Source organism: Bos indicus x Bos taurus, chromosome 27, assembly GCF_003369695.1.
Source record: "Bos indicus x Bos taurus breed Angus x Brahman F1 hybrid chromosome 27, Bos_hybrid_MaternalHap_v2.0, whole genome shotgun sequence".
Taxonomy (NCBI): Eukaryota; Metazoa; Chordata; class Mammalia; order Artiodactyla; family Bovidae; genus Bos; species Bos indicus x Bos taurus.
This window is the reverse complement of record NC_040102.1, coordinates 37219463-37245342: the sequence shown is the minus strand read 5'-3', so window position 1 is coordinate 37245342 and position 25880 is coordinate 37219463. Positions and strand designations below refer to the sequence as shown.

The 25880-nt window shown below is 45.1% G+C and overlaps 1 protein-coding gene across 3 annotated transcripts in view; it reads right to left on the bottom strand.

The window, feature by feature from the left end:
* HGSNAT (heparan-alpha-glucosaminide N-acetyltransferase) overlaps positions 1-17518 on the bottom strand; it is a 34015-nt gene extending 16497 nt beyond the window's left edge. Inside the window, exons 1-5 of one of the 3 annotated variants that reach the window (XM_027529717.1) lie at positions 17399-17518; positions 10363-10478; positions 5126-5262; positions 4783-4904; positions 2229-2298 (exon numbers count right to left, since the gene is read on the bottom strand). In XM_027529717.1, coding sequence (XP_027385518.1) covers positions 2229-2298; positions 4783-4904; positions 5126-5262; positions 10363-10478; positions 17399-17501 — 548 coding nt within the window. In that variant the 5' untranslated portion in view covers positions 17502-17518. Of the gene's footprint in view, positions 1-2228; positions 2299-4782; positions 4905-5125; positions 5263-10362; positions 10479-10750; positions 11395-16538; positions 16961-17398 lie in introns of those variants that run through there. The other 2 variants (XM_027529719.1, XM_027529718.1) reach the window with 2 other exon arrangements.
* Between the last annotated feature and the right edge of the window lie 8362 nt (positions 17519-25880).

Here is a 25880-nt window from a genome sequence, read left to right as displayed (position 1 = left end):
TGCTACGGGAAGTCTAAAGTAGGACACAGGGAATCTCCTGGCAGGCCAGTGATGTAGGACTCTGCACTTTCACTGAAGGGGGCATGGGTTTGATCTTTGGTGGGTGAACTAAGATCAAGATTCTGTAAGCCAAGCACCCCCACCCCAAAAAAACCCCAGCCAGTTCAATTTTCCTATCCTTTTTGCAAATTAATTGCTCAAAACAGTATCCAAATATGATCCATGTATCCAATGCATATATTTTAAATTTCTTCTTTTTTCCCACTACAAGTCAACTCCCATTTTTTGTTTATTCAGCACTAATAATATCACTGTCACATGAAAAACTTTGAAAGAGAACCATATAATTAAGGGTAAAAAAGGAGAAGTTGAGATGCTGGAGAAGAACTCTTGAGAGTCCCTTGGACAGCAAGGAGATCAAACCAGTCCATCCTAAAGGAAATCAACCCTGAATATTCATCGGAAGGACTGATGCTGAAGCTGAAGCTCCAGTACTTTGGTCACCTGATGCAAAGAACTGACTCATTTGAAAAGACCCTGATGCTGGGAAAGGTTGAAGGCAGGAGGAGAAGGGGACGACAGAGGATGAGATGGTTGGATGGCATCACGGACTCAACGGCCATGAGTTGAGCAAACTCCAGGAGATGGTGAAGGCCAGGGAAGCCGGGTGTGCTGCAGTCCATGGGGTCGCAAAGAGTCAGACACGACTGAGCACTGAGCAACAACAACAAAGATGTTTAAAAACTAAAGTTGAAAAAGAAAAAGCACTTATTTTCTTATACATGCTTGTTCCCCCAAGTGAAAAGGAAACAGACAATATACTCTTTTCTGACTACTTTTTCAGATTCTTTTCTAGTTCACATACATCTGAACATTCTGGGGCTTCCAGGGGCAGCTGGAAGCTGATGGGAGAGACACAAGGATCTTCTGCTTTGCCCACAGGAGCATCTGCCCACAGGCTGTGAAGGCAGAATCATGTGCGAAAGGAGTTTCAGTTCCACTACAGGGCAGAGGAAGTTCTTGTCTTTGCAGGAACCTGATGCCAGCTAGCTACTACTTCAAACTTGATGCAACAGACACATTCACATGAAACGCAGCAAATGAGGACTTCTTGGTGGTCCAGTGGTTAAGAATCCACCTGCCGATGCAGGGGACACAGGTCCGGTCCCTGGTCCAGGAAGATCCCGCAGGCTGTGGGGCAACTAAGCCCGTGAGCCCCAACTACTGAGGCCGCACACCCTGCCAGTGCTCGGCAACAAGAGAAGCCACTGCAGTGAGAAGCCTGCGTGCCGCAACTAGAGATTAGCCCCCATTTGTCGCAACACGAGCAGCAATGAAGACCCAGCTCGCCAAAAAAAAAAAAAAAACCACACCAAATGAAAACACTCTCAGAAACTGCAACATTATTTGTATCTCATCAACATTCAAAGGGATGCACCTCCTCTGCGAGGACTGCGCTGCCTGAAAGGCAGTGAGGCTAACCATCTGCTCGGTGGCAGGCAGCTCTCCTGCACAGCCAGGGTTCTCCGCCATGGAAGCACATGCTTTCTAAGTTCTTTCTTGCAGATTGGATCCGGCTCACCAAGAGAATCATGTGGTGTTTCCTGAGACTCTCACCGGCTGAGCATGCAAAAATGCAATCCTATTCCTTCTAAGAGGAAAGACCTTCCCTTGGAAAGAAGCTATGCTGGGCCTGAGTCTAGTTCACTTTCTTTTTCTTCTCCAGTTCACAGATCCACTCACCAGAATGGCCGTTTACCAGCAGAGGGGAAGGAATTCCCTCTCCAAGCTGGCTGACCCTAACCAAAGGAGAGTCTACCCCGAGGTGGGAGGTCCTGGCTGCAGGAGCTGGGGCCGGAGGCACAGCCTCAGGGCTCAGAGCTGAGAGGAAGAAGAGAGTCAGGGTGTCAGCATCTCCCAAAACCATCACAGGCCACTTCCACATGCCACGAAGCAGGATGTGAGTCCTCCAGGAAGCAGTGATTGCTCAAGCATTTTCTTCTACGTTTCAGCCACGTGGGAGAATTGAAGGTAAAGATCCATGCCAACTAGGTTATTATTTCCTTGAAGTCAGAGGCCATCTCTTACTCGACACTGAATCCCTAACACCTAGGATGGCGTGGTGGACACAGTAAATTTTCATTTAATCCAGGAATAATGATCAAACTACCCTTTCTGAACACATTTTTTTCTATACTACTTTCCCCAGCATGCCTGCAGCACCTTACCTCAGCAGGAATCTCAGGAAGGACACCACGATGGCGAGCACCATGCCGACAAGGAACGCGATACCCACAGCTGCAAAAATCAAAGGAAACACGTCATCACCACAAGTGTGGTCACAAGCAGCAAGGCTGTCGTGTCATTGCAGTTATCTGTGAATGAAAAATGCAAACAGAATATGAAGAAGGATGTATTTATACGTACAACTGAGTCACCTTTGCTGTACAGTAGAAATTAACATTGTAAATCAACTGTACTTCAATAAATGGAAAAGTTAAAAAAAGAAAAATGCAAACAAATAAAAAATGGCAACATGAAGAGAAGGCCTATATCCCTTATGTGAAATTTCTTACTAACAATTGAGAATACAATTCATGACTAAAGTGCTAATTTTCATCCTGAGAAATAGCAAACATACTCAAAACTGTATAATAAGCCCACATACACTTTTAGCCTAGACTCTAGAATTTCAAGCATTGCCACTCTTGCTTCATCTTCATTCTCCTTTTTCTTTTGCCTGAAGTCTTTTAGGCAAATCCCTGACGTCAGTTATTTCATTCCCACATCTTTGGGATGTACATATTTAACATCATGCAACCCTTGACCTGACCCCCCCACCCCGAGAGGACACAGCGTCACTTCCACAGGACTCTGTTGAAGACACACAGCCTCTCCCTGGTCACAGGAAGGCAGCAAGCAAACCCAAGGAAGAAGACAACTGGCCAGTCTTCTTCAAAAGCATCAAGGTGGTCAAAGATCAAGAAAGCCTGATTAGAAGAGACGAGACTGGTTTAGAGGAGGCGTGGGAGACCTGACCACTAAGTGCCCTGGAACCCTGGACGGGGAAAGGACACTAGAAGACAGCTGGAGAAGCCTGTGAAGTCCAAAGCTCAGCTCACAGCACTGGGTGCTCGTTAGGCGCCTGGTTTTAGAAACTATACGAGGGATCACGGTACTGTGATTATACAGTTCAGGGGCTGAGGGGAAGCTGGCCGAAGGGCATATGGGAACACTTCCTTGCAATGTTTCCATGAGTCTAAAGCTATTTCAAAATGAAAAGTTTCTTAAAAATGGACCTTTTGCTGTATAGGCACAATGTGATACAAAATTAATAACTCCCTGGCTAATACTGACTCCATATTCAAATTTTTCCAGTTGTCTTGAAGACACATTTTGTAGTCCGTGTGTTCAAATCAGGACCGAGGCAAGGCTCACACCTTGCACATGTTATGTTTCTTAAGTCTTGTGCGTTCGTCCACAGTCACGGACTTGACTGACACGAGGTTGGCCGTCTCCTATCAGGCGTCTCATTCTCGGTCTAGATCTGCCAGGGCGCTTCCACCCGGTGTCACTGATCTTGCTCCTCTGTCCTCTGAGTGTTCTGCAGATGGGAAGTCACCTGTTCAGCCTTGGTCGAGAAGGCCCACTTTCCCGGCAGGGATGCTCCGCAGGTGCGGCGTCTTCACCAACGTGTCCCATCAGTAGCAACTCCTGCTGCCCACCGTACACCTGATACCCACGTTCAGGGGGTGGAGGCCTGACCCTCCTGTGTAGCACCTGATGCCCACATTCAGGGGGTGGAGGCCTGACCCCTCCCGTGTAAAGTCTCCCTTTCATCGCATGGTTCCATCCACTCACAGTTTTTGCCTAAATAGATGATTTCATTGGGTGTTGCAAAATATTCTGCCACACTATTAGCTGGATTCTTCTGTAAAGAATTTACCCTCTTCACCTAGACTACTCCGTTATCCTAAAATACAGTCAAAAACAGGAAAGGCAGAACAGATGATCCTGCTTTTCCACTATTTTAATTGCAACAGTTAACACCACGTGTCCCTGTCACTCCCAAAGGCAACCAAAATATTGTTTCTGTTTGGGGATGGGGGCTTTGTGCTTTTTAGCTTCATAGTGAACTCATTGGTTTTTGTTATGTTCAGGGTGTTTCCATCAATTACTTCATTATTCTTTTAATGACTGAATCTTCCCACATTGGCCCTTTCACGTTGCCTCTTACTAATGTTCTTCTGACACAACCAACCAGTCTTCAACAGCATCACTGCGAACAGTACTTACTGTCTGGAACAGCCCCAGGGACTTCTGATACTATCTACTGGGGACCCAGAATGACTCATTTCCTCCAGAGGAGTTATTAGAGACTGAACAACTCCTTCAGAACCCAAGAGGATGTCTGAACTGTCAAAGACACATACAGAAAACACTGTATTCTAAATCCTAAAACAAGGAAAGATACTTGACAGTCAACTGCCAGATTGCTAGCCAATTTCTAGTTTCTTTCCACTGCATTAACTTTTTTTGGCTTATTTATGCTTCAAAATTAAACCAACTATGAGAATATGTGGATATATCAAATATTTTTATGTATCACGTAATTTTCTTAGTATATACCAATGGCACAATAAATACACTATAAACATGCCATAATGAGACAGACAACCTGTAATCCAGGGTTTGAATTACACAACATGTTGCAAACAGTACTCAAAAACTGAAATGGTTGAAAATGCAAACTCTCGAAATCAAGCAAGAGCATGTACGTACGAAGGTTACTGTCGACTGGCTCCTTGTTGACGACCAGGTCACACGCAATTTCACTGACTCCGTCACGGACATGCTTTACCAAGAGAGAATAGTTTCCAAATTCTCCAAATTTGTACTCCAGCCTACAGAGATTAGGTAAAATGAAGAAACACCATTAGGTTAGGAAATAGGAGTTGGATACTGGTGATGCTGTCCAGACAGAGTGAGCGGCGTCTCTGGATGGAGACCAGGGAAGACACAGAAAGATGTTCTGAAAGAAGGAAGAGCTAGAAGCCAAACAGGAAAAAAAAAATAGCAGAGAGAACTGCGGATTTCAGTAGGTCACATCGAAGCGGGTACGAACCTACAGACTTCCTTGTCCTCTGCGGTGTTGTTCAGCTGCAGGATGGACCCGTGCTGGGTGCTCACGGCCACGGCTGCGATGCCCGGCCGCCCGGCCTTCCTGCTCTGCGAGACGGTGGCCAGAACCTGGAGCAGACACTAGAGATCCAAGCACAGGCCAGGGTTAGGGATCTGGCAGTCTTCGGTAGTCGGATATCCAACTGAAGGGCCTGAGAAAACATCTTCATGCTTGTAAATAATTTTTAAATTTCAATAATTTAGGTAAAATTTGTCTATGTAAGTAGGTGTTGCTACAGAACTACACAAACCTTTATTCACAGGTCAATTCTTCACGTTATTAACAAACAGAGCATCCATTAAATATTGCCTTTTATGGTTTTGCCTAATATTGTTTAACAAATAAACTTATGATTCTAGCCAACTTGCATATTTATCAAGGTTGCATTAATTGATACATCATGTTCCATCACATACTATAGTCAGGAATATTTAGGCTGCTTTCAAAGCTTTTCTTTATCATTTTGTATATAACATATAAATTATAGTTTTGAAAGATCTAATTTAATGATATGACATATAAGTATACCTATAATTTATAAAAATTATATTGTTTTTAAAGATCTACACATGATGTTCTTATTCCTTTAAATTCTTTCCCTGGGATAAATTTCCAAAAATGAGATTATTGGCTTAAAAAAAAAATCATTTTAATGGTTCTTGTTACACGTGGCCAAACAACATTCACATAAAATAAAAAACTAAAACAGATTTATTTCTCAGAGCCTGACCAGGACGTCACATCCTTCTTCCTTTAGTTCAGGCACTGCTGCTGCTGCTGCTGCTAAGTCGCTTCAGTCGTGTCCGACTCTGTGTGACCCCATAGACGGCAGCCCACGAGGCTCCCCCGTCCCTGGGATTCTCCAGGCAAGAACACTGGAGTGGGTTGCCATTTCCTTCTCCAATGCATGAAAGTGAAAAGTGAAGTCGCTCAGTCGTGTCCGACTCTTAGCCCACCAGGCTCCTCTGTCCATGGGATTTTCCAGGCAAGAGTACTGGAGTGGGGTGCCAGTGCCTTAGGAGTTTATAATACCACAGCATTCAGATTACATTTTTAATTATCGGTAGATGTGTTACTGTTTAGTTGCTTCAGTTGTGTCCTATTCTTTGCGATCCCATGGACTGTAGCCCACCAGGCTCCTCTGTCTATGGGATTTCCCAGGCAGGAATACTGGAGTGGGCTGCCATTTCCTTCTCCAGGGGATCTTCTCAACCCAGAGATTGAATCCGCATCTCCTGCATGGTCAAGCAGATTCTTTACTGCTGAGACCCACGGAAGCCTCTATCAGTACATTAAATAATTCAATTTTCTTTGACTCTTTTATGTTCCCTATGGTGTGAACCACGTTAGACACCTAGTTCCCTCAAACATAATCTTAGAAATCTCTCCTCACGTACTGCAACATTAAGCTTCTAACTCTCTCAAACACTTCCCCACTCGCGCTTTCATGCTGCTACATTCTGTTGTCTATAAAGCTCTATACACTCACACTACTCTGGTGTGTTATTTCTTCTGTTGCTTCATGAGCATAAAGATGTATTCTGCGTTTTTTCTTTAATTTGTAGGTTTTTTTACTTGAATCTACTTGGGGTATTTGATAGATGGTATCAGATAACTCCAGATGCCTTTCCCATGGTTTGCGCTGTAGTATGTCAAACTGATACGTAAGTTAACAGTCTACCTGTCACACTCAGTTTGGCCCACTTGTCCTCGTTTCTCTCTCTCTGGCTGCACTCACCACTGTGCTCTGCGAGGCACCTCATCGGGCAGAGCAAGGCTCTGGACCATCTGTTCACTTTCGGGCCATCCTCTGATTCAGTTGCCCACTTAAACTCTTTCATATAATTTGGAATTCTTTTTATGGAGCTTCTATAAAGTATCCATTGATGTATTAACAGCAACTGTGTTGACTGTATAAACTAATTTGGGAAGTTCTGCCATTTTTCCTATGTTTAATCATCACATCACTGTGCGATGGCTATCTCCCCATTTAGACTATAATCTTTCCATTAAAATTTGATTGTTGTCCATATATATGACTTCTTATAGATCCCTCAAGGATGACAATATAAGTCATCCTAAATCTCTCAGTATGCTAACTTATTCTACCTGATACAAGTTTAAGGGTTAGGGTTAGGGTGAAACACTGACCTGCATTTCTTCTCATTTCTTTGATAGGTTTTAAGATTAAAGCCCTGCAGAATGAATCAGGTATCAAGCCATTATTTTTTTAATAGTTGTTATGTTTAGGGTGGGTTTATATAGATTTATAGGTGGGCTTCCCCGGTGGCTCAGAGGTTAAAGCATCTACCTGGAATGCGGGAGACCCTGGGTTCGATCCCTGGGTCGGGAAGATCCCCTGGAGAAGGCAATGGCACCCCACTCCAGTACTCTTGCCTGGAGAATCCCATGGAGGGAGGAGCCTGGTAGGCTGCAGTCCATGGGGTCTCGAAGAGTTGGACACGATCGAGCAACTAGCACTTTCTCTTTCACTTATATAGATTTAGAATTATTTATTATTTGAAAATGAAGGAAAAAATGATCTATTTTTATGTGGAGAAATTTCCTATAATTTTCCAGATTTCTTAATCAGTTGCTGATCTGTTTATGTCCTCAATTTCTTTTTTTTTTTTGGCCACACCGCACAGCATGTGGAATGTCCCAGACCAGGGACTGAACCCAAGCCCCCTGCATTGGAAGCAGGCAGTCTTTACCATTGGATCACCAGGGAAATCGCATGTCCTCAGCTTCTTGGATTAATCTTCATATTACATTTTTTAAAGGAATTGAATTTTTTTTACTTTAAATTGATCAGTTTTCACTGTTCATTGAACCATAATTATTTTAATCTCTGTTGACATATAAATTCTAATTTTATTAATTTCCATTGCTCTTTAAATATATCAGTAATTTATCAATTGTGTGATTTTTAAAACAAATTTTTATTGGAGTTGATTTACACTGTTGTGTTAGTTTCTGCTGTACTACAAAGTGAATCAGTTATATATGTATATATATCCTCTCTTTTTTTTTAAAGACTCTTTTCCCATCTAGACCATTACAGAGTATGTGTGACTTTTATTTTTTTAAAAATCACTTGGCTCATTCTTATTCCCATTTTTTTCTCACTTTGCAGTTTCCATAGTTACTGTTTTTATTGCTTCCTTTTTTTGTTGTTTGGATGATGACACTGATTTCCAAAACCCTGAGATCCTTACTCACTAGCTTTGCATTTCCCCTCTTCTTCCTGATAAACATACAGCAGAATATGGAAAGCGGACAGACTCTGAAGCTAGAACAAGGGGTGTGGACCCCAGCATTGCCACGTGACTGCTGGGGCACCCAGGGGAAAGTCCCCTTCCTGCCCTTAATCTCAGCATCACTGCCTGTAGCATCCTGAATTGCGTGAGGATTACATGAGCTGTAACACGCATAACAAAGAGCAGGCCCTCATTAAACAGAAGCTGCAACTTATATTAACTGTATTAACATCATCTTTATTGTTTGAAACATTTAGAAACAAATTTTCATAAGAATTGCTTTGGCCAGGTCAAAGATTTTCCATGAAATATTTACCTTTGTATTCTCTCTTCCATTATATTTTTGTTGTGTAGAGAGATGAAATTGCAGAAAGTATCATTTCTGCCTGTTGTGTTTATTTAGTCTCTTTTGACAAGACATGATTGATCTTTTGTTAAATACATAAACTTTCTTGTATGATAAACCTTTTCTTGGTCTTGACCTACCTTCTTATTATCACAAATGTTCTGTTTCATGCCACTTTACAGAAGGTGTCACATACTGCTCCATTACCTTCCAGCTGATGCCCATACTGCGGACTTTTAAAAATTTGCCTTTTTTAAAAAAGCTATTTACATTAAACAGGGGATTTCCTGGTGGCTCAGAGGTAAAGAATCCACTTGCAATGAAGGAGATGTGGGTTCGATCCCTGGGTTGGGAAGATCCACAAGAGAAGGAAATGGCAACCCACTCTAGTATTTTTGCCTGTGAAATCTCATGGACAGAGGAGGCTGGCGGGCTATAGTCCATAGGGTGTCAAAGAGTCAGACACGACTCAGCAACTAAACAACAACACTAAAGAGATCACTATCCAGGAAAATTCCTCCTCTGAAGGTGGTACACTGAAGCTCTCAATTTGGAAGTAGGCTATTTCATTTTACATGGAAGAATAGCCTTGTCCCGAAAAAGCAATAAGGTTTAGCACAGGAGTAACACCTTCATATAAAATCCTTTATCATCAGAAGGGCCTCAGCACGGGCCTCCCTCACCACCCCTCAGTGGAGAAACCCCGAATCTCATCCCTTCCTTCTCTGGTCCAGCAAGAGGGTTATGCAGTAGGTAGAGAAGTCAAATAAAACACCATTAGTTCAGGCTTCATAAAGGGTCAAACTGAACCAACTGCAAAGGGAACTATGCACACCCTGCTGAGACTCCAGTCCTAGCGCATCTTTCCTCAACAACTTGAAAACCTGTCACACCCTAGGCCCCTGGAGAGTGCTTCTAAGGGCACAGGCTCTAAGAGGTGGCAGAAATGGGCAAGCGGCCCAGACCTGGCTTATGCTCTTACTGTGGCATGAAAGAGCACTTGCCACATTAAACCAAAACCCCAAAAAACAGATCTATCGATTTGCTTATCTCACTGGTCTGAAAAAGATGGGCACGGAAAAGAGAAGGTGAACAGATGTGGCCCACTGCCAGGCATTCTCTATGATGGCATTCCTTCTGAATCTTTATCTAGCCTTCCTCACCTGTAAAGCTAACATGTGGGGACTTCCCTGGTGGCTCGGTGGTAAAGGATCCGCCTGCCAATGCAGGGGACATGGGTTTGATCTCTGGTCTGGAAAAATCCCACGTGTCATGGAGCAATTAATCCTGTGCACCGACCCTGTGCTCTAGAGCCTGGGAGCTGCAACTACCGAGCCCGTGGATGGAGAGCCTGTGCTCTGAAACAAGAGAAGTCACTGCAACGAGAAGCCTGAGCACCGCAACCAGAGAAAGCCCGTCCAAAGCAATGAAAACCCAGCAAAGGCATAAGCAGATAAATAAAATTATAAAAAAAAACCCAACAAACTAACATGTTTGTTGGCTTCATGACAGCACAAAGGTCACGAGACTAGCCTCAGAAGAAACATAACTGTGAGCACACATGTGGCACCTACATGGTAACAGCGATCGAAATTCCAGTAGACGGTCAGGTTTGTCCCAGGCAGTTCATTATGGATGACCAGCAAAGCCTGGTCCATCTTCAGCTCCACGGGCTTCTTTTTGTCTAAGTCTGATAAGAAATAGAAAAAAAGAAAAACGAGGCACTTGAAAGCTGTGTCAGAAAGCGGCACTGGAGTGAACAGCGGCTTCCCAGGAATGCTTCTCAAATGCCGGGGCTTCTTGTCCCTCATGCCCTGTCCACACGGACACACATGCACCCAGTCCCCTCCCCTTCCACACGTGTGCCTCTACTACAAACGCGGGTTCAATTAACGCCAACCACACCTTACAGTCGACAACTGCTAAGGTGTGAGGGGCACCGGTTTGGTAGTTTCCACGCACCTTCTCTATGATACTGACAACCTCGAGAGCTGGGAATTTCCTCCACCCTACAGATGAAGAAATTACAGCTCACAAGGACTGCATCACGACCCATAGCCAGAGTTTTTCCGTGAAATCACTGGAACTCCATATGTGTGACTCCCAAGCCCCAGCTTTCCTGGTCCACATCACTCGGCTCTGAGCCGGGACGGGCAGCTCGTGAGACCTGCAGGACCCATCAGCATCCCTTGGGGATCTGCACATCCTTAACAGTCTGAGGAGCTCTGCCTGAGGTCACTTCGGTCTGGGGTTCAGGATCAACTGGTTCCCATGGCAGATGTGAGGCGGAGAAGGAGAGAGCTTAAGTCTGAAGGACAGAAGAGCTCCCTGGCTTAGAGCTCATCACTTCACCAGATGCTCTTTGGGTTCCATGAGAGTGATGCACACTCTCCACCTCACTCTGCCCATTTGCTAGGAAAACAAGGTCACCTGTTATTGGCACGTATTATCTGTGAGATGGAAGAGAAATTACCCTCTAGCTTCCAGGCAAAAGGAAAAAAGGGATGGGATTTCCCTGGTGGTCCAATGGCTGATTCCACACCCCCAGTGGAGGGGGCCTGGGTCCGATCCCTGGTTAGGGAACAAGATCCCATATGCCGCCACTAAGAGTTCATATGTCATGGCTAAAGATCCTGCATGCTGCAACTAAGACCCAGCAAAGCCAAAAAAATAAATGAAAATATTAAAAAAGAAAAAACTTTAATTAAACTTTTATATTGGCATATAGTTGATTTGCAATGTTGTGCTAGTATACAGCAAACAGGTATATAGAAAAATGATTTCATTATACATACATCCATTCTTTTTCAGATTCTTTTCCCATACAGGTTATTATAGAAAAACGAGTAGAGTTCCCTGTGCTATACAGGACTTTGTTAACTATTATATCTATATCTCTATCTATGTATAGTTTGCAATGTTAATCCCAAACTCCTAATTTATAACCCCCCAACCTTTCCCCTTTGGTAACTGTAAGTTTGTTTCTGAAGTTTGTCTGTTTCTGTTTTGTAAATAAGTTCATTTGTATCATTCTTTTATTTTCGATTCCACATATAGTGACATCATATGATATTTATCTTTCTCTGACTTCTTTCACTTAAGAGGATAATATCCAGTTGCAGCTATGTTGCTGCAAATGACATTATTTCATTCTTCTTTATGACTGAGTAATATTCCATTGTATACATGTAACATATCTTCTTTATCCATTCCTCTCTTGATGGAAATTTAGATTGTTTCCATGTCTTGGCTATTGTGAACAGTGCTGCAATAAACATTGGGGTGCATGCATCTTTTTGAATTATGGTTTTCTCTGGGTACCAGTCCATTCTAAAGGAGATTGGTCCTGGGTGTTCTTTGGAAGGAATGATGCTAAAGCTGAAACTCCAGTACTTTGGCCACCTCATGTGAAGAGTTGACTCATTGGAAAAGACTTTGATGCTGGGAGGGATTGGGGGCAGGAGGAGAAGGGGACGACAGAGGATGAGATGGCTGGATGGCATCACTGACTCGATGGACATGAGTCTGAGTGAACTCCGGGAGCTGGTGATGGACAGGGAGGCCTGGCGTGCTGCGATTCATGGAGTCGCAAAGAGTCGGACACGACTGAGTGACTGAACTGAACTGAACTGGGTATATGCAAAGGAGTGGGGTTGCTGGGTCGTATTTTTAGTTTTTTAATGAACCTGCATACCGTTCTCCCCAGTGGCTGCACCAACTTCCATTTCTACCAACTGTGTGGGAGGGTTAAGGGAACCTATTTGATAACACAACTAGAAAGGAAATAATCTAACCTCTCTTATTTTTGTAATGTGAACACTTAATTCAGGACTATGCACTATCTCATCTGGTTAATTTGGAAAATTCTTCACTACAGCCAACATAAATCTCTCATTTTTTAGAGTTTACTCAAATTTACCCTTATTTAGCTCCCTGTGAAGACAAAATACACAGTACGTATCTTTTAATAATCTACTGAAGCTTCTTCCTCCCCCAGGCTAAATAAAGCTTTACCAGTAGCTTTGTCTGTTCTTTGGCGGCCCTCTCAAAAGCAGCCAGTGGGAGCGGTGTTTGGGACCAGGAGTACAACGTGGTGGGTTACGCGTGTGGACTCCTAGACGAGCCAATTTGAATTTGAACTCCACCACCCTCAGCATCCTCATCAATAAATTAGGGGTTACAGCAGTATGTGCTTCAGAGGATTGTTGGAGGGGCTAAAATCGATAACATGCATAAGTATTTGGCATAGGTGCTCGACAAATGATTATAATGGTCTGGACCACATCCAACCAACGCAGGGGACAACGATGTGGTTAAACGTTTTTTATTTTAAAACTGTTTCTTCTTTTTTGTTTAACCTTATTTACATTTCACTCCCCATTTCTTCCCGTTATGAGAAATGAGGCTGGGGACTTCCCTGGCAGTCCGGTGGTTAAGACTGCACTGTCCAAGGCAGCAGGTATGGGTTTGATCCCTGGTTGAGACGTTAAGATCCCACATGCCTCGTGGCCAAAAAACCAAGACATAACACAGAAGCAGTGTTGTAAAAAATTCAATAAAGACTTCAAAAACAGTCCACATTAAAAAAAAAATCTTAAAAGAAATGATGCTATATCCTACACAAAAATGGTACTATAGACATCTGAAAATCAACATTGTCTTTTGACATAGTTCCTTCAGAATGAACTTCCAGGAGTGAAATTCTTAACCAAAAATAGCCTTTCTAATAGTTTTTGATACATTTAGCCAAAGTTCTCCCTCAGTTGAGCTGTGACAATTTATAAAGGCAGGTGTGATGTTTACCAGCTCCCCGGTGACTCAAGCAACGACATGCCTGATGAGGGGGCTGAGACCTGCAGAGACCCACCATGACCGGTACCCAAGCTCTGTGCTTCCAGTCTCCTGACACTTAGCAAAACTGTTCCCTAGCAGCTTAATTTTTTCCCCTTGCTATTTAACCTGATGTATAGAAAATGTAATTTCTATATTATTCTGCTTTGAATGAACAATTAGCAAGTTTGAACATGTCTCCAAATGTTGACCATCACTGTTTTCCGCTCCTGTAGATAGTTGGAATGTTTACTTAACCACTTGGCCCCTGTGATAGTAAATCCTTTGTCATATTTGTCATGTTTTCAACTATTACCCTTCATTTCCTTTATTCAGGTTTGAGAGCTCCCATTTGCAAATTTGCAGTCACTAGCTGTTGACAATTTCCTTCGTAATTGTTCTATATAGCATCATCCCTTTAGAGTTGTAATGACTGCTGTTTTTACTCATATTTCTATGAGTCTCCAGTGGTAGGTAGAAGACGGTTCTTGTTTCATGCTTAATTTTTCCATGTGAATTTCAGACTTTAAAAGCTCTTAATTATAATCAACATTATTTATTTTATAAAAGGTTGTATGGAAGGTTAATGCTAACTGAACATCAGAATTACTTGAGAAGCTTAAAAAAAAAAAAAAAAACACCCCAACGCCCTGGCCCCAACCAAGACCAATTAAATCAGAATCTCTGCCCAACCAGTTCAGTTCAGTCGCTCAGTCGTGTCCGACTCTTTGCAACCCCATGAACCACAGCATGCCAGGCCTCCTTGCCTAACCAGTATGATTTAATTGTTGTATTTTTAAAATTGAAAGATAGCTGACTTACAATGGATTAGTTTCAGGTGTATCACAAAGTGATTCGAAATTTTTATAGACTATATTCCACTTAAACTTACTATAAAATACTTGCTGTATTCCTCATGCTATACAATATATCCCTGTGGCTTGTTTATTTTAGGCACAGCAGTTTGGTCTCTTAACTGCCCACCCCCATCTCTACCTTTGCCCCTCCCCTTCCCTCTCCTCACTGGCAACCACTGGTTTGTTTTCCGTATCTGTGAGTCCATTCCGTTTTGTTACATTCAATCATTTTTAGATTTCACGTATAAGTTACACAGTATTTGCCTTTCTCTAACTTTTTTCACTAAGCATAACACCCTCTAGGTCCATCCACGTTGTTGCAAATGGCAAAATTTTCATTCTTTTTTATGACTGAGTAGTATTCCATTGTGGAGAAGGCAATGGCAACCCACTCCAGTACTCTTGTCTGGAGAATCCCATGGACGCAGGAGCCTGGTAGGGTGCAGTCCGTGGGGTCGCTAAGAGTTGGACACGGCTGAGCGACTTCACTTTCACTTTTCACTTTCATGCATTGGAGAAGGAAATGGCAACCCACTCCAGTGTTCTTGCCTGGAGAATCCCGGGGACGGGGGAGCCTGGTGGGCTGCTGTCTATGGGGTCGCACAGAGTCGGACACGAGTGAAGCGACTTAGCAGCAGTAGCAGCAGCAGTGTTCCACTGTATGTGTGTGGGTGGGTGTGTATACACACACATATATATATACACACACACCACATCTTCTTCACTCATTCATCTGCTGATGGACACTTACCTTGCTTCCATATCTTGGCTACTGTAAATAATTCTGCTATAAACACTGGGGTGCATGTATCTTTTTGAATTAATGTTTTCATTTTCTTCAGTTATATACCCAGGAGTAGAAAGGCTGGATCAATGTTTAATCTTTTGAGGAAGCTCCATACTGTTTTCCATCATGGCTGTACCAATTTACATTCCCACCAACATTGCGCGGGGTTCCCTCATCTCCACAACCTCATCAACACTTTCTATCCTCCTCACAACAACAGCAGCAAAAACAGCTCGCAAGGAATGCTAATGTGCAGCCAAGGTTGAAGACAACAGCTGAAGACGCTGTGAGCGCAAGGCCAGGGGATTCTGATACCTTTGTACCTTTTCTGCATTATTCAAACATTTTTTAAAAAAGCAATGAGTTTGTGGGATTAGCAGATACAGACTATTATATACAGAATGGATAAAGCAACAAGGCCTACTGTACAATACAGGGAATCATATTCAGTATCCTGCGATAAATCATAAAGGAAAAGAATATGAAAAAAGAACGTATATATACATATAACTGAATCACTTTGCTGTACAGCAGAAATTAGCACACTGTAAATCAACTATATTTCAATAAAATAATTTTTAAAATAAGTCTGCATCTGAATCACAAACACACACAAAGGACAAAATTCCTAAGCTATCCAATATGACACCAAAATTGAAACCGATGCTCAGTTTCTAGAAAAAGCTGCCAACTTCCAAACAGCTGACCTTAGAAATCCCAGGGCAGCCTCAAGGAGTTTGACACACAAGAAAGGAGTTTGACACACAAGAACAATTCCCTCCTCCTCTTCCTGTCCACACAGTAAGGCAAACAAATTGCCTTTCAATAGTGATCATATATCGGGCTTTTACCGAATTTCCAAATACTTAATTTCTGGTTCTCCCTCTCAGCGCATACGTGTCTGTGCTGAGCATATTTTAAAAGACTTATTCTACTATTTTTTTCCTTTTCAAACAAGTCCTCAATTCATATGAAGGTGGAGTTCTTTATTCCTATGGTAGGAATCTGCCCACCCAAACCTGGGCTCCAGGTGGCACTGGAAGCCTGGCAGCACGGCTCTGTGAAGGTGCTGCGGCGAGGGCCATTTAGAAACCACCGGTTCCCTGCGATAATGATCATTATCAACGGATGCTGAAGTACAACCAGTAGAGCGCTGTGCGGAATCTGCCCTCACAAATTGGGACCGGGCAGATTACATAACGCGCGAGGTGGGCTCCTCAGTTACAACGTAGAGGGGGAGTGGACGAGACGGAGGCGGGGCGGGGAGACCGTTTACCAAACGCAATCCGCTAAGTCGCTACTTCAAAATCCATGCTGTCTCCGCCCTGCAGCATCTTGACTGGGGAGGGGGTGGAAGGCTGAACCACACCCGCCGGCCTCAACCCCCTGTGTTCGGATACAGAGGGGCTGGGAGCGGCGGGGAGAGGCAGGTGACCCCCGATCTCTCCAGCCCCGACCAGCACCCCCTTGGAAGGGGCCTGGACTGAGATCCTCGAGGGCCCCGAGTCTTCGTCCATGGGGTCCGGGGGAACGCTCTGGAATTTGCCTCCCCCTCCCCTTTCCCTGGCGAGCTCGGAGACCCGGACAGCCGGGGAAACGCCCGCGGGAGCAAGAGTCAGTTGCCCGGTCCTCTCGGCCGGACAGCAGCACCGCCCGCCACTCGACCGGTCTCGGGCCGCAGACCCGGCCCGGAATCCCCTGCAGACCGTGGCGGCTGCGCCCGGCCCGTCACCATGGAAACGGAACCGCCCAGCGGGCCAGGGAGGCTCCTCGGTGTCCGACCGCTGCGCTGCCGCTGCGCCCCCGGCCGCGGTGACCCAGCCCCGTGGCCCCGGCCTGAGTCCGCCGTGCTCAGGGCTGCGGCTCCGGCCGGTGTCCCGCAGCCCCTCCATGCGGCAGACGGATGGGCGCGCCGGCCCCCCGGCGGAAGGCTCTCCATGAAGCCCTGGGAACCCCACTTCCCCGCCTGCGTCCTCCCGCTGAGCGGCGGGCGCCCGCGGGATGCGGACGGCCTCTGCGCGCGAGCCCCGGCCCCGCAACGGGCGGCGCGGCGGAAACGACGCGCGAGTTCCGGGCGCCGCGCCTCCCGGGCGGGCTCCGCGCCGCTCCGCGGGCCAGGTCAGAGGGCGCACTCACCTGGCGTCGACGAGCCGCCGGGGGCCAGCAGCGCGGCGCTCAGCACCGACGCGGCCAGCAGCAGCGCAGCCAGCGCTCGGCCCGCGCTGCCCGCGCCGCCCATGCTGCCCGCCGCGCCCGCGCCGCCGCCGCCGCCGCCACCGCCGCCGCGCTCCCGGGGCTCGCGCCGCCCCACCGCGCGCGGCCGCGCGCCCGTCATCGCCCGGCTGCGGGCCGAGTCGCCGCGCGTGTCACTGCAGGGGTGGGGCGAGGGCGGAGCGGGGGCGGAGCGAGGGCGGCGGGGCGGGGCGAGGCCTGGGGGCGGGGCGAGGCCGGGGCTGTGGGCCGAGTCGCCGCGGGGTCGGGGCGAGTGCGGAGGGGCGTTACCGGGGAGGAGCGAGGGCGGGGTCAGTGCGGGATGTGGGCCGGGCGTGGGCCGGACCTGCCTTCCGGGGGATGGGGACGCTCTCAGAGTCCAGAGCGCTCCACCTGTGCAGGGCTTTTTGTCCGGAGATCGAAGGAGAGACGCATCCGGAAGAGAGGGCACTGCAGGCCCCGAGCCGGTGCTCCGCGGTCCCTCCCCACACTCTGAACCACATTCTGAATTCTTCGCCCTGCAAAACGGGCGTTAGTGTTCTCTGTCCACTGTTCCGAGTCCCAGCCCCCGTTTGCCTCCAAATCCCCGTTTGGAGGCGTTTGCTCCAGAGGCAGAGTTGCGACCTAAATGCCACCGCGTGCTGCCCCCCACTTGCAAAGGCTGGTTCCAGTCCATCATGCGCGCAGGCATGATGACCCCGTGGTTACACTCAGCTATGCGCTGGGATAAACTACCATAACTGTCATATGTAGGAGGGGCAGGTCCGGTCATGCTTGAGGCGGAGTGGCTTGAAATTGCAAAAACCTGCCAGCGATCTAATGTCCACGCAAGAAAATTGATAAATTGTGGTGTAATGTATGTATGCTGCTGCTACTGCTGCTAAGTCACTTCAGTTGTGTCCGACTCTGTGCGACCCATAGACGACAGTGTATGTATACAGCAGTGGAAATGATCTAGAACTACCTGTATCCACACGGATAAACCTCAAAAGTAAGTCTGAGGGGAAAATGCAAGCTGCAGAAGTATCTCTTTAATAACACATAAAGTGTAAAGCCAAGCAAAATAATGTGTGTTGTTTAAGCTTATGTGCATGCCTAATAAAAGTATGAAGATACATATGGTAAGCTAATTGCTGAATTTAAGCTGAAGTTGGGAACAGGGAGGGGCACAGTGTTGGGGGCCAGCTTCACAGAGGGCTTCAGCCAGCAGAGTTATTGCTTAGGTACAGCGATAGGCTTATGAGTTCTCTGTTATTATTTTTTATACTTTTCTGTATATTGAATGACTTGATAATTTTGTAAAGCTACAGTACAGTGTGACGAGTGCTATGTTCATAGGACGAAATGCTTAGGCAGCATTTGATGGAGGCACCTAAGCTAGTCTGGGAAGGCTACCGGGAGAACTGACATTTAAACGGAGTCCTGAGGGATGTGAGCCATAGGAAGAGAGGAGGGCAATCCTAACAGCAGGTACAAAGGCTCCGAGAAAGCATGGCTCAGTGCAGGAACTGGAAGAGACTCAGTGTGATAGAAACAGAATTCTGTCGGGGGGAAGGAGGAGACAGGAGGTAAGCCTGACGATAGAGTTGAGTTTAGGGCTTCTTAAGGACAATACCAAGCTGTTTTAGGGTGGAGAATAACTTTCAGGAAGGTCATGGTCACGAACCATCTCATGAAGGTCAATCACATGGCTTTTCTCTGAGAAAACAAGCCTCTATGCTGCAAGGTCAGGAAGTTGAGTGATACTTTTTTTCCTCCCTGCCCCCGCCCCACGGCTCAAAATCCCGGCAGTCAGTGGATGCTGGTGTCTTAAGTGGCACAAGAAGACCATTGCCAACTTGCCGTCCAACAGCCTCTATGATCCCACACAACCAGACGGGCCATAGTGCCACTGGGTGGATGTGCCTTCTCTGATTCCTCTTCCAGGATTCAGCTCCGTTAAAATCCTCTGTGCCCTGGGGGGAAGCTGGAATTCCTGTCTCAGGGCTGGGCATGGCTGGTCCCTCTACCTGGAATGTCCTTCCCCCAGACACCTCACAGCCCTTCTCTGACTTTATTCTGTTCTCAGCTCACTTGGTATCCTCTTCAAGGAGGCCCTTCCCAATAGCCCTACCTAAAACTATAACATTGTCTCTGTCTCCTGCTCTATCTGCCTTGTTTTCTTCTACTTGTCTCTACCTGACATTATGTGTTTATCTGCTTCCATGGCATTAGAAGGTGAACCCCATGAACCAAAGAGTTTGTCCTAAGGGCAAAAACCTTCTGTTAAGGCTTTATGCACAATGAACAGCCCCCTAATCTTGCAGCTTCCTCTTCATACATTGCAGCCTTGTCACAGCAAAGGGGCTTGCATAACTCAATGAAGCCATAAGCCACGCTGCGCAGGGCCCCAAAATGGACGCGTCATATTGAAGAGTTCTGACAGAATGTGGTCCACTAGAGAAGGAAATGGTAACCCACTCCTGTATTCTTGCCCAGGGAAGCCTATGGACAGTATGAAAGGGCAAAAATATATGACACTGGAAGATGAGCCCCCCCCCACCCCCCAGGCTGGAAGGTGTCCAGTATGCTGCTGGGGAAGAATGGAGCGCACTTACTAATAATTCTAAGAAAGAATGAAGTGGCTGGGCCAAAGTGGGAATGGTGCTTAGCTGTGGATGTGTCTGGTGGTGAAAGTTCAGTCTGATGCTATAAACAACAATATTGCATAGGAAGCTGGAATGTTAGGTCCATGAATCAAGGTAAATTGGATGTGGTCAAGCAGGAGATGGCAAAAATGAGTATCAACATCTTAGGAATCAATAAACTAAAATGGACAGGAATGGGCGAATTAAATTCAGATGACCTTTATATCTACTAAGGTGGGCAAGAATCCCTTAGAAGAAATGGAGTAGCCCTCATAATCAGCAAAACAGTCTGAAATGTAGTGCTTGGGTGCAGTCTCAAAAATGACAGAATGATCTCCGTTCATTTCCAAGGCAAACCATTCAACATCACAGTCTATGTCCCAACCACTGATGCTGAAAAAGCTTAAGTTGACCCATTCTATGAAGACCTACAACACCTTCTAGAACTAACACCAAAAAAAGACGTCCTTTTCATCATAGCGGATTGGAATGCAAAAGTAGGAAGTCAAGAGATAACCTGAAGTAACAGGGAACTTTGGCCTTGGAGGACAAAATGAAGCAGGGCGACAGCTAACAGTTTTGTTAAGAGACCATGCTGGTTATAGTCAACACCCTTTTCCAACTACTTAAGAGATGACTTTACAGATGGACATCACCAGACACTGAAATCAGATTGATTATGTTCTTTTGCAGCTGAAGATGGAGAAGCTCTATACAGACAGCAAAGACAAGACGGCAGATCTGACTGGGGCTCAGACCACAAGCTTACTGCAAAACAGGCATAACTGAAGGGACCTGGGAAAACCACTAAGCCGTACAGGTGTGACCTAAATTAAATCCCTTATGATTATCCAGTGGAAGTGATGAATAGAATCAAGGGATTGGATTTGGCAGACAGAGTGCCTGAAGAACTCTATAACACTGTATAAGAGGCAGTGACCAAAACCATCCTAAAGAAAAAGAAATTCAAGAAGGCAAAGCCGTTGTCTGAGGAGGCTATAGAAATAGCTGAGGAAAGAACAGACACAAAAGGGAGAAAGAGAAAGATATATCCAACTAAATGCAGAGTGCCAGAGAATAGTAAGGAGAGATAAGAAGGCCTTCTTAAATGAACAATACAAATAAATAGAGGAAAATAATAGAATGGGGAAGACTAGAGATCTTTTCAAGAAAACAGGAGATATCAAGGGAATATTACATGCAAGGATGGGCACGATAAAGGACTGGAATGATAAAGACCTAACAGAAGCAGAGATTAGGAAGAGGTGGCAAGAATACACAGAAGAACTATATCAAAAAAAAGTCTTAATGTCCCAGATAACCATGATGAAAAATCACTCTCCTAGAGCTGGACATCATGGGAGTGTGATGTGGGCCTTAGGAAGCATTACTACAAACAAAGCTAGTGGAGGTGACAGAATTCCAGCTGAGCTATTTAAAATCCTAAAGATGATGCTGTTAAAGTGCTGCACTCAATGTCACCAAATTTGGAAAACTCAGCAGGGGCCACAGGACTGGAAAAGGTCAGTTTTCATTCCACTGCCAGAGAATGTTCAAGTTACCACACAATTGTGCTCATTTCACATGCTAGCAAGATAATGTTTAAAATCCTTCAAGCTCAGCTTCAACGGTACATGAACCGAGAACTTTCAGATGTACAAGCTAGATTTAGAAAAGGCAAAGGAACCAGAGATCAAACTGCCAACATCTGCTGCATCATAGAAAACCAAGAAAATTCCAGAAAAACATCTCTCTCTGTTTCATTGATCATGCTATAACCTTTGACTGTGTGGATCACAACAAACTGTGGAAAATTCTTAAAGAGATGAGAATACCAGACCCACTTTACTTGCCTCCTGAGAAACCTATATGCAGGTCAAGAAGCAACAGTTAAAACTGGATATGGAACAACAAACTGGTTCAAAATTGGGAAAGGAGTACATCAAGGCTGTATATTGTCACCCTGCTTGTTTAAATTATATGCAGAGTACATCATGCAAAATGCCAGGATGGATGAATCACAAGCTGGAATCAAGACTGCCGGGAGAAGTATCAGTACCTCACATGTGCAGATGACACCACTCTAATGGCAGAAAGTGAAGAGAAACTAAAGAGCCTGTTGATAATGGTGAAAGAGGAGAGTGAAAAAGCTAGCTTAAAACTCAGTGTTCAAAACTAAAATCATGGTCCCATTCAGTTCAGGTTCAGTCACTCAGTTGTGTCCGACTCTTTGCGACCCCATGAATCACAGCACGCCAGGCCTCCCTGTCCATCACCAACTCCCGGAGTTTGCTAAAACTCATGTCCATTGAGTCAGCGATGCCATCCAGCCATCTCATCCTCTGTCATCCCCTTCTCCTCCTGCCCCTGATCCCTCCCAGCATCAGAGTCTTTTCCAATGAGTCAACTCTTTGCATAAGGTGGCCAAAATATTGGAGTTTCAGCTTCAGCATCAGTCCTTCCAGTGAACACCCAGGGCTGATCTCCTTTAGAATGGACTGGTTGGATCTCCTTGCAGTCCAAGGGACTCTCAAGAGTCTTCTTCAACACCACACTTCAAAAGCATCAATTCTTTGGTGCTCAGCTTTCTTCACAGTCCAACTCTCACATCCATACATGACCACTGGAAAAACCATAGCCTTGACTAGACGGACCTTTGTTGGCAAAGTAATGTCTCTGCTTTTCAATATGCTATCTAGGTTGGTCATAACTTTCCTTCCAAGGAGTAAGCGTCTTTTAATTTTATGGCTGCAATCACCATCTGCAGTGATTTTGGAGCCCCCCAAAATAAAGTCTGACACTGTTTCCACTGTTTCCCCATCTATTTCCCATTAAGTGATGGGACCAGATGCCATGATCTTAGTTTTCTGAATGTTGAGCTTTAAGCCAACTTTTTCGCTCTCCTCTTTCACTTTCATCAAGAGGCTTTTTAGTTCCTCTTCACTTTCTGCCATAAGAGTTTTGTCATCTGCATATCTGAGGTTATTGATATTTCTCCTGGCAATTTGATTCCAGCTTGTGCTTCATCCAGTCCAGTCTTTCTCATGATGTACTCTGCATATAAGTTAAATAAGCAGGGTGACAATATACAGCCTTGACGTACTCCTTTTCCTATTTGGAACCAGTCTGTTGTTCCATGTCCAGTTCTAACTGTTGCTTCCTGACCTGCATATAGGTTTCTCAAGAGGCAGGTCAGGTGGCCTGGTATTCCCATCTCTTTCAGAATTTTCCACAGTTTATTGTGATCCACACAGTCAAAGGCTTTGGCATAGTCAATAAAGCAGAAATAGATGCTTTTCTGGAACTCTCTTGCTTTTTCCATGATCCAGCAGATGTTGGCAATTTGATCTCTGGTCCCATCACTTCATGGCAAATAGATGGGGAAAAAATGGAAAACTGACAGACTTTATTTTCTTGGGCTCCAAAATCACTGTGGACAGCAACTGCAGCCATGAAATTCAAAGACGCTCGTTCCTTGGAAGAAAGGCTATGACAACACTAGACAGCATATTAAAAAGCAGAGACATCACCTTGCCAACAAAAGGTCCATCTAGTCAAAGCTGTGGTTTTTCCAGTAGTCATGTATGGATGTGAGAGCGGGACAATAAAGGAGGCTGAGTGCCGAAGAACTGACGTTTTTGAACTGCAGTGCTGGAGAAGACTCTTGCGAGTCCCACGGACAGCAAGGAGATCGAACCAGTCAATCCTCAAGGAAATCAACCCTTTATATTCTTTGGAAGGACTGATGCTGAAGCTCGAAAACTTTGGCCACCTGATGCAAAGAGCCGACTCATTGGAAAAGACCCTGATGCTGGGAAAGACTGATGGCAGGAGAAGAGGGCAACAGAGGATGAGATGGTTGGATAGCATCACTGACTCAACGGACGTGAGTTCGAGCAAACTCTGGGAGTTGGTGATGGACAGGGAAGCCTGGTGTGCTGCAGTCCATGGGGTCGCAGAGTCAGACATGACTGCGTGCCTGAACAGAACAACTAAGTTCTGGTACAGTGTGTTTTCATTTTTGTCTCAAGGAACTTAAGATTTTCCTTTTGATTTCTTCTGTGACTCGCTGTTTGTTAGGTGTGTGTTGTTTAATTTCCACACATTTGTGAGTTTTCTTTATTGTCTATTTATTTTCTGTTTCATTGGTTTCTGTTGTTTTCACTCTTCTGTTAGTGATTTCTATTGTAGTTTTAAACCACTGTGGTCAGAAAATGAGATGAGATGCTTGATGTTATTTCAATCTTCTCAAAATTGTTAATCCTTGTTTTGTGACCTAACACCATAATCTGTCCTGGAGAAAGTTTCATGTGTGCTTGAGGAAGATGTGTATTCTGCTGCTGTTTGGTAGAATTTTCTATGTATGTCTGTTAGGTCCACTGAGTCCAAGATAACAGTTAAAAATCCAAGGTTTCGTTCTTGATTTTGTCTGGATAATCTGTCTACTGTTGAAAGTGGGGTATTAAAGTGGGGTATTTTTACCATAACTATTATTGTATTGTTGTCTACTTCTCCCATCAGATCTATATGCATTTTGGGGTGCATACAGACTTATGATTTTTATACCCTCTTGATGAGCTGACCGCTTTGTCACCATATACTGAATTCTGTCTCACTGCACTTTCTGACTTAAAGCCCATTTTGTCTAATAAAGTAGAGCTACCCCTGCTCTCCTCTGGCTTCCGTGTGCATGGCATATCTTTTTCCATCCCTTTACTCTGAGCCTGTGTGTGCTCTTAGAGTGGAAGTGAGTCTTTTTTACACAGCAGAAAGTTGGGTCTTTCTTTTCCTCTTACGATTCTGCGGTTCTGTTGTTACTGAAGATAGAAACTGCAGGGCCAGGGCCAGCTTGGTGCCTGGCACTGGCACAATAAAGCATCATGGAGAACTCAGAGGAGCAGAAGCTGGAAATGCCTCGCCAGCTCTCTCACTTAGAAATCGGTCTGTCTGAGACCACATGTGAGTCAGAGGCAGAGCTGGAATTGTGTCTTCTGATCCTGGCACTGTGTCCTTTCCAAATACCATGCTGCTCATTTTAGCTCTATCAGCAATATTTAAAAAGAAATTCATTTGAAACTGAAAGTTTTTTTCTAATGCAAAGTCCAAAAATCAAGGAAAACCCTCAATCCAGAATTACAACATGAAAAGAGCAACATCAGCTCAGCAGCTCCACATGGAGCTGCCCCCTTTTATACAGTTCAGTGTTATTTATTCAGAGTTGTGCAACCGTCACCATTTCTGGAAATTTCCATCTCCCCTGAAGAAACCCTGTACCCATTAGTAAGCCCCCCATTCTTCAACTCCAGCCCCTGCCAGCCGCTCTGGAGCCACTGGTTTATCTTCTGTTTCTGCGGGTTTGTCGATTCTGGACATTTCCTACAAATGCAACCACACGGCATGCGGTCTTTCGTGATGGCTCCGTTCACTCAGTACCTTCACCCGTGCTGGAGCATGACTACGTGCTACACTCCCTTCATGGGTGAATGTTACCCCTTTGTACGCAGGAACCACAATTTCCACTATCTACTCACCAGCAAATGGACATCTTCAGCCTTTGTCTATTATGAATAATGCTGCTATGAACATTGAACCACAATTTCTATCTCCTCACCAGCAAATGGACATCTTCAGCCTTTGTCTATTATGAATAATGCTGCTGTGAACATTTGTGTCCAGGTTCTTTTATGGACATGTTTTCAATTCTCATTGGTAAATACTGGGAACTGGAACTGCTGGGTCATGGTAACTCTATTTTTGACCTTTTGAGGACAGTCAGACTG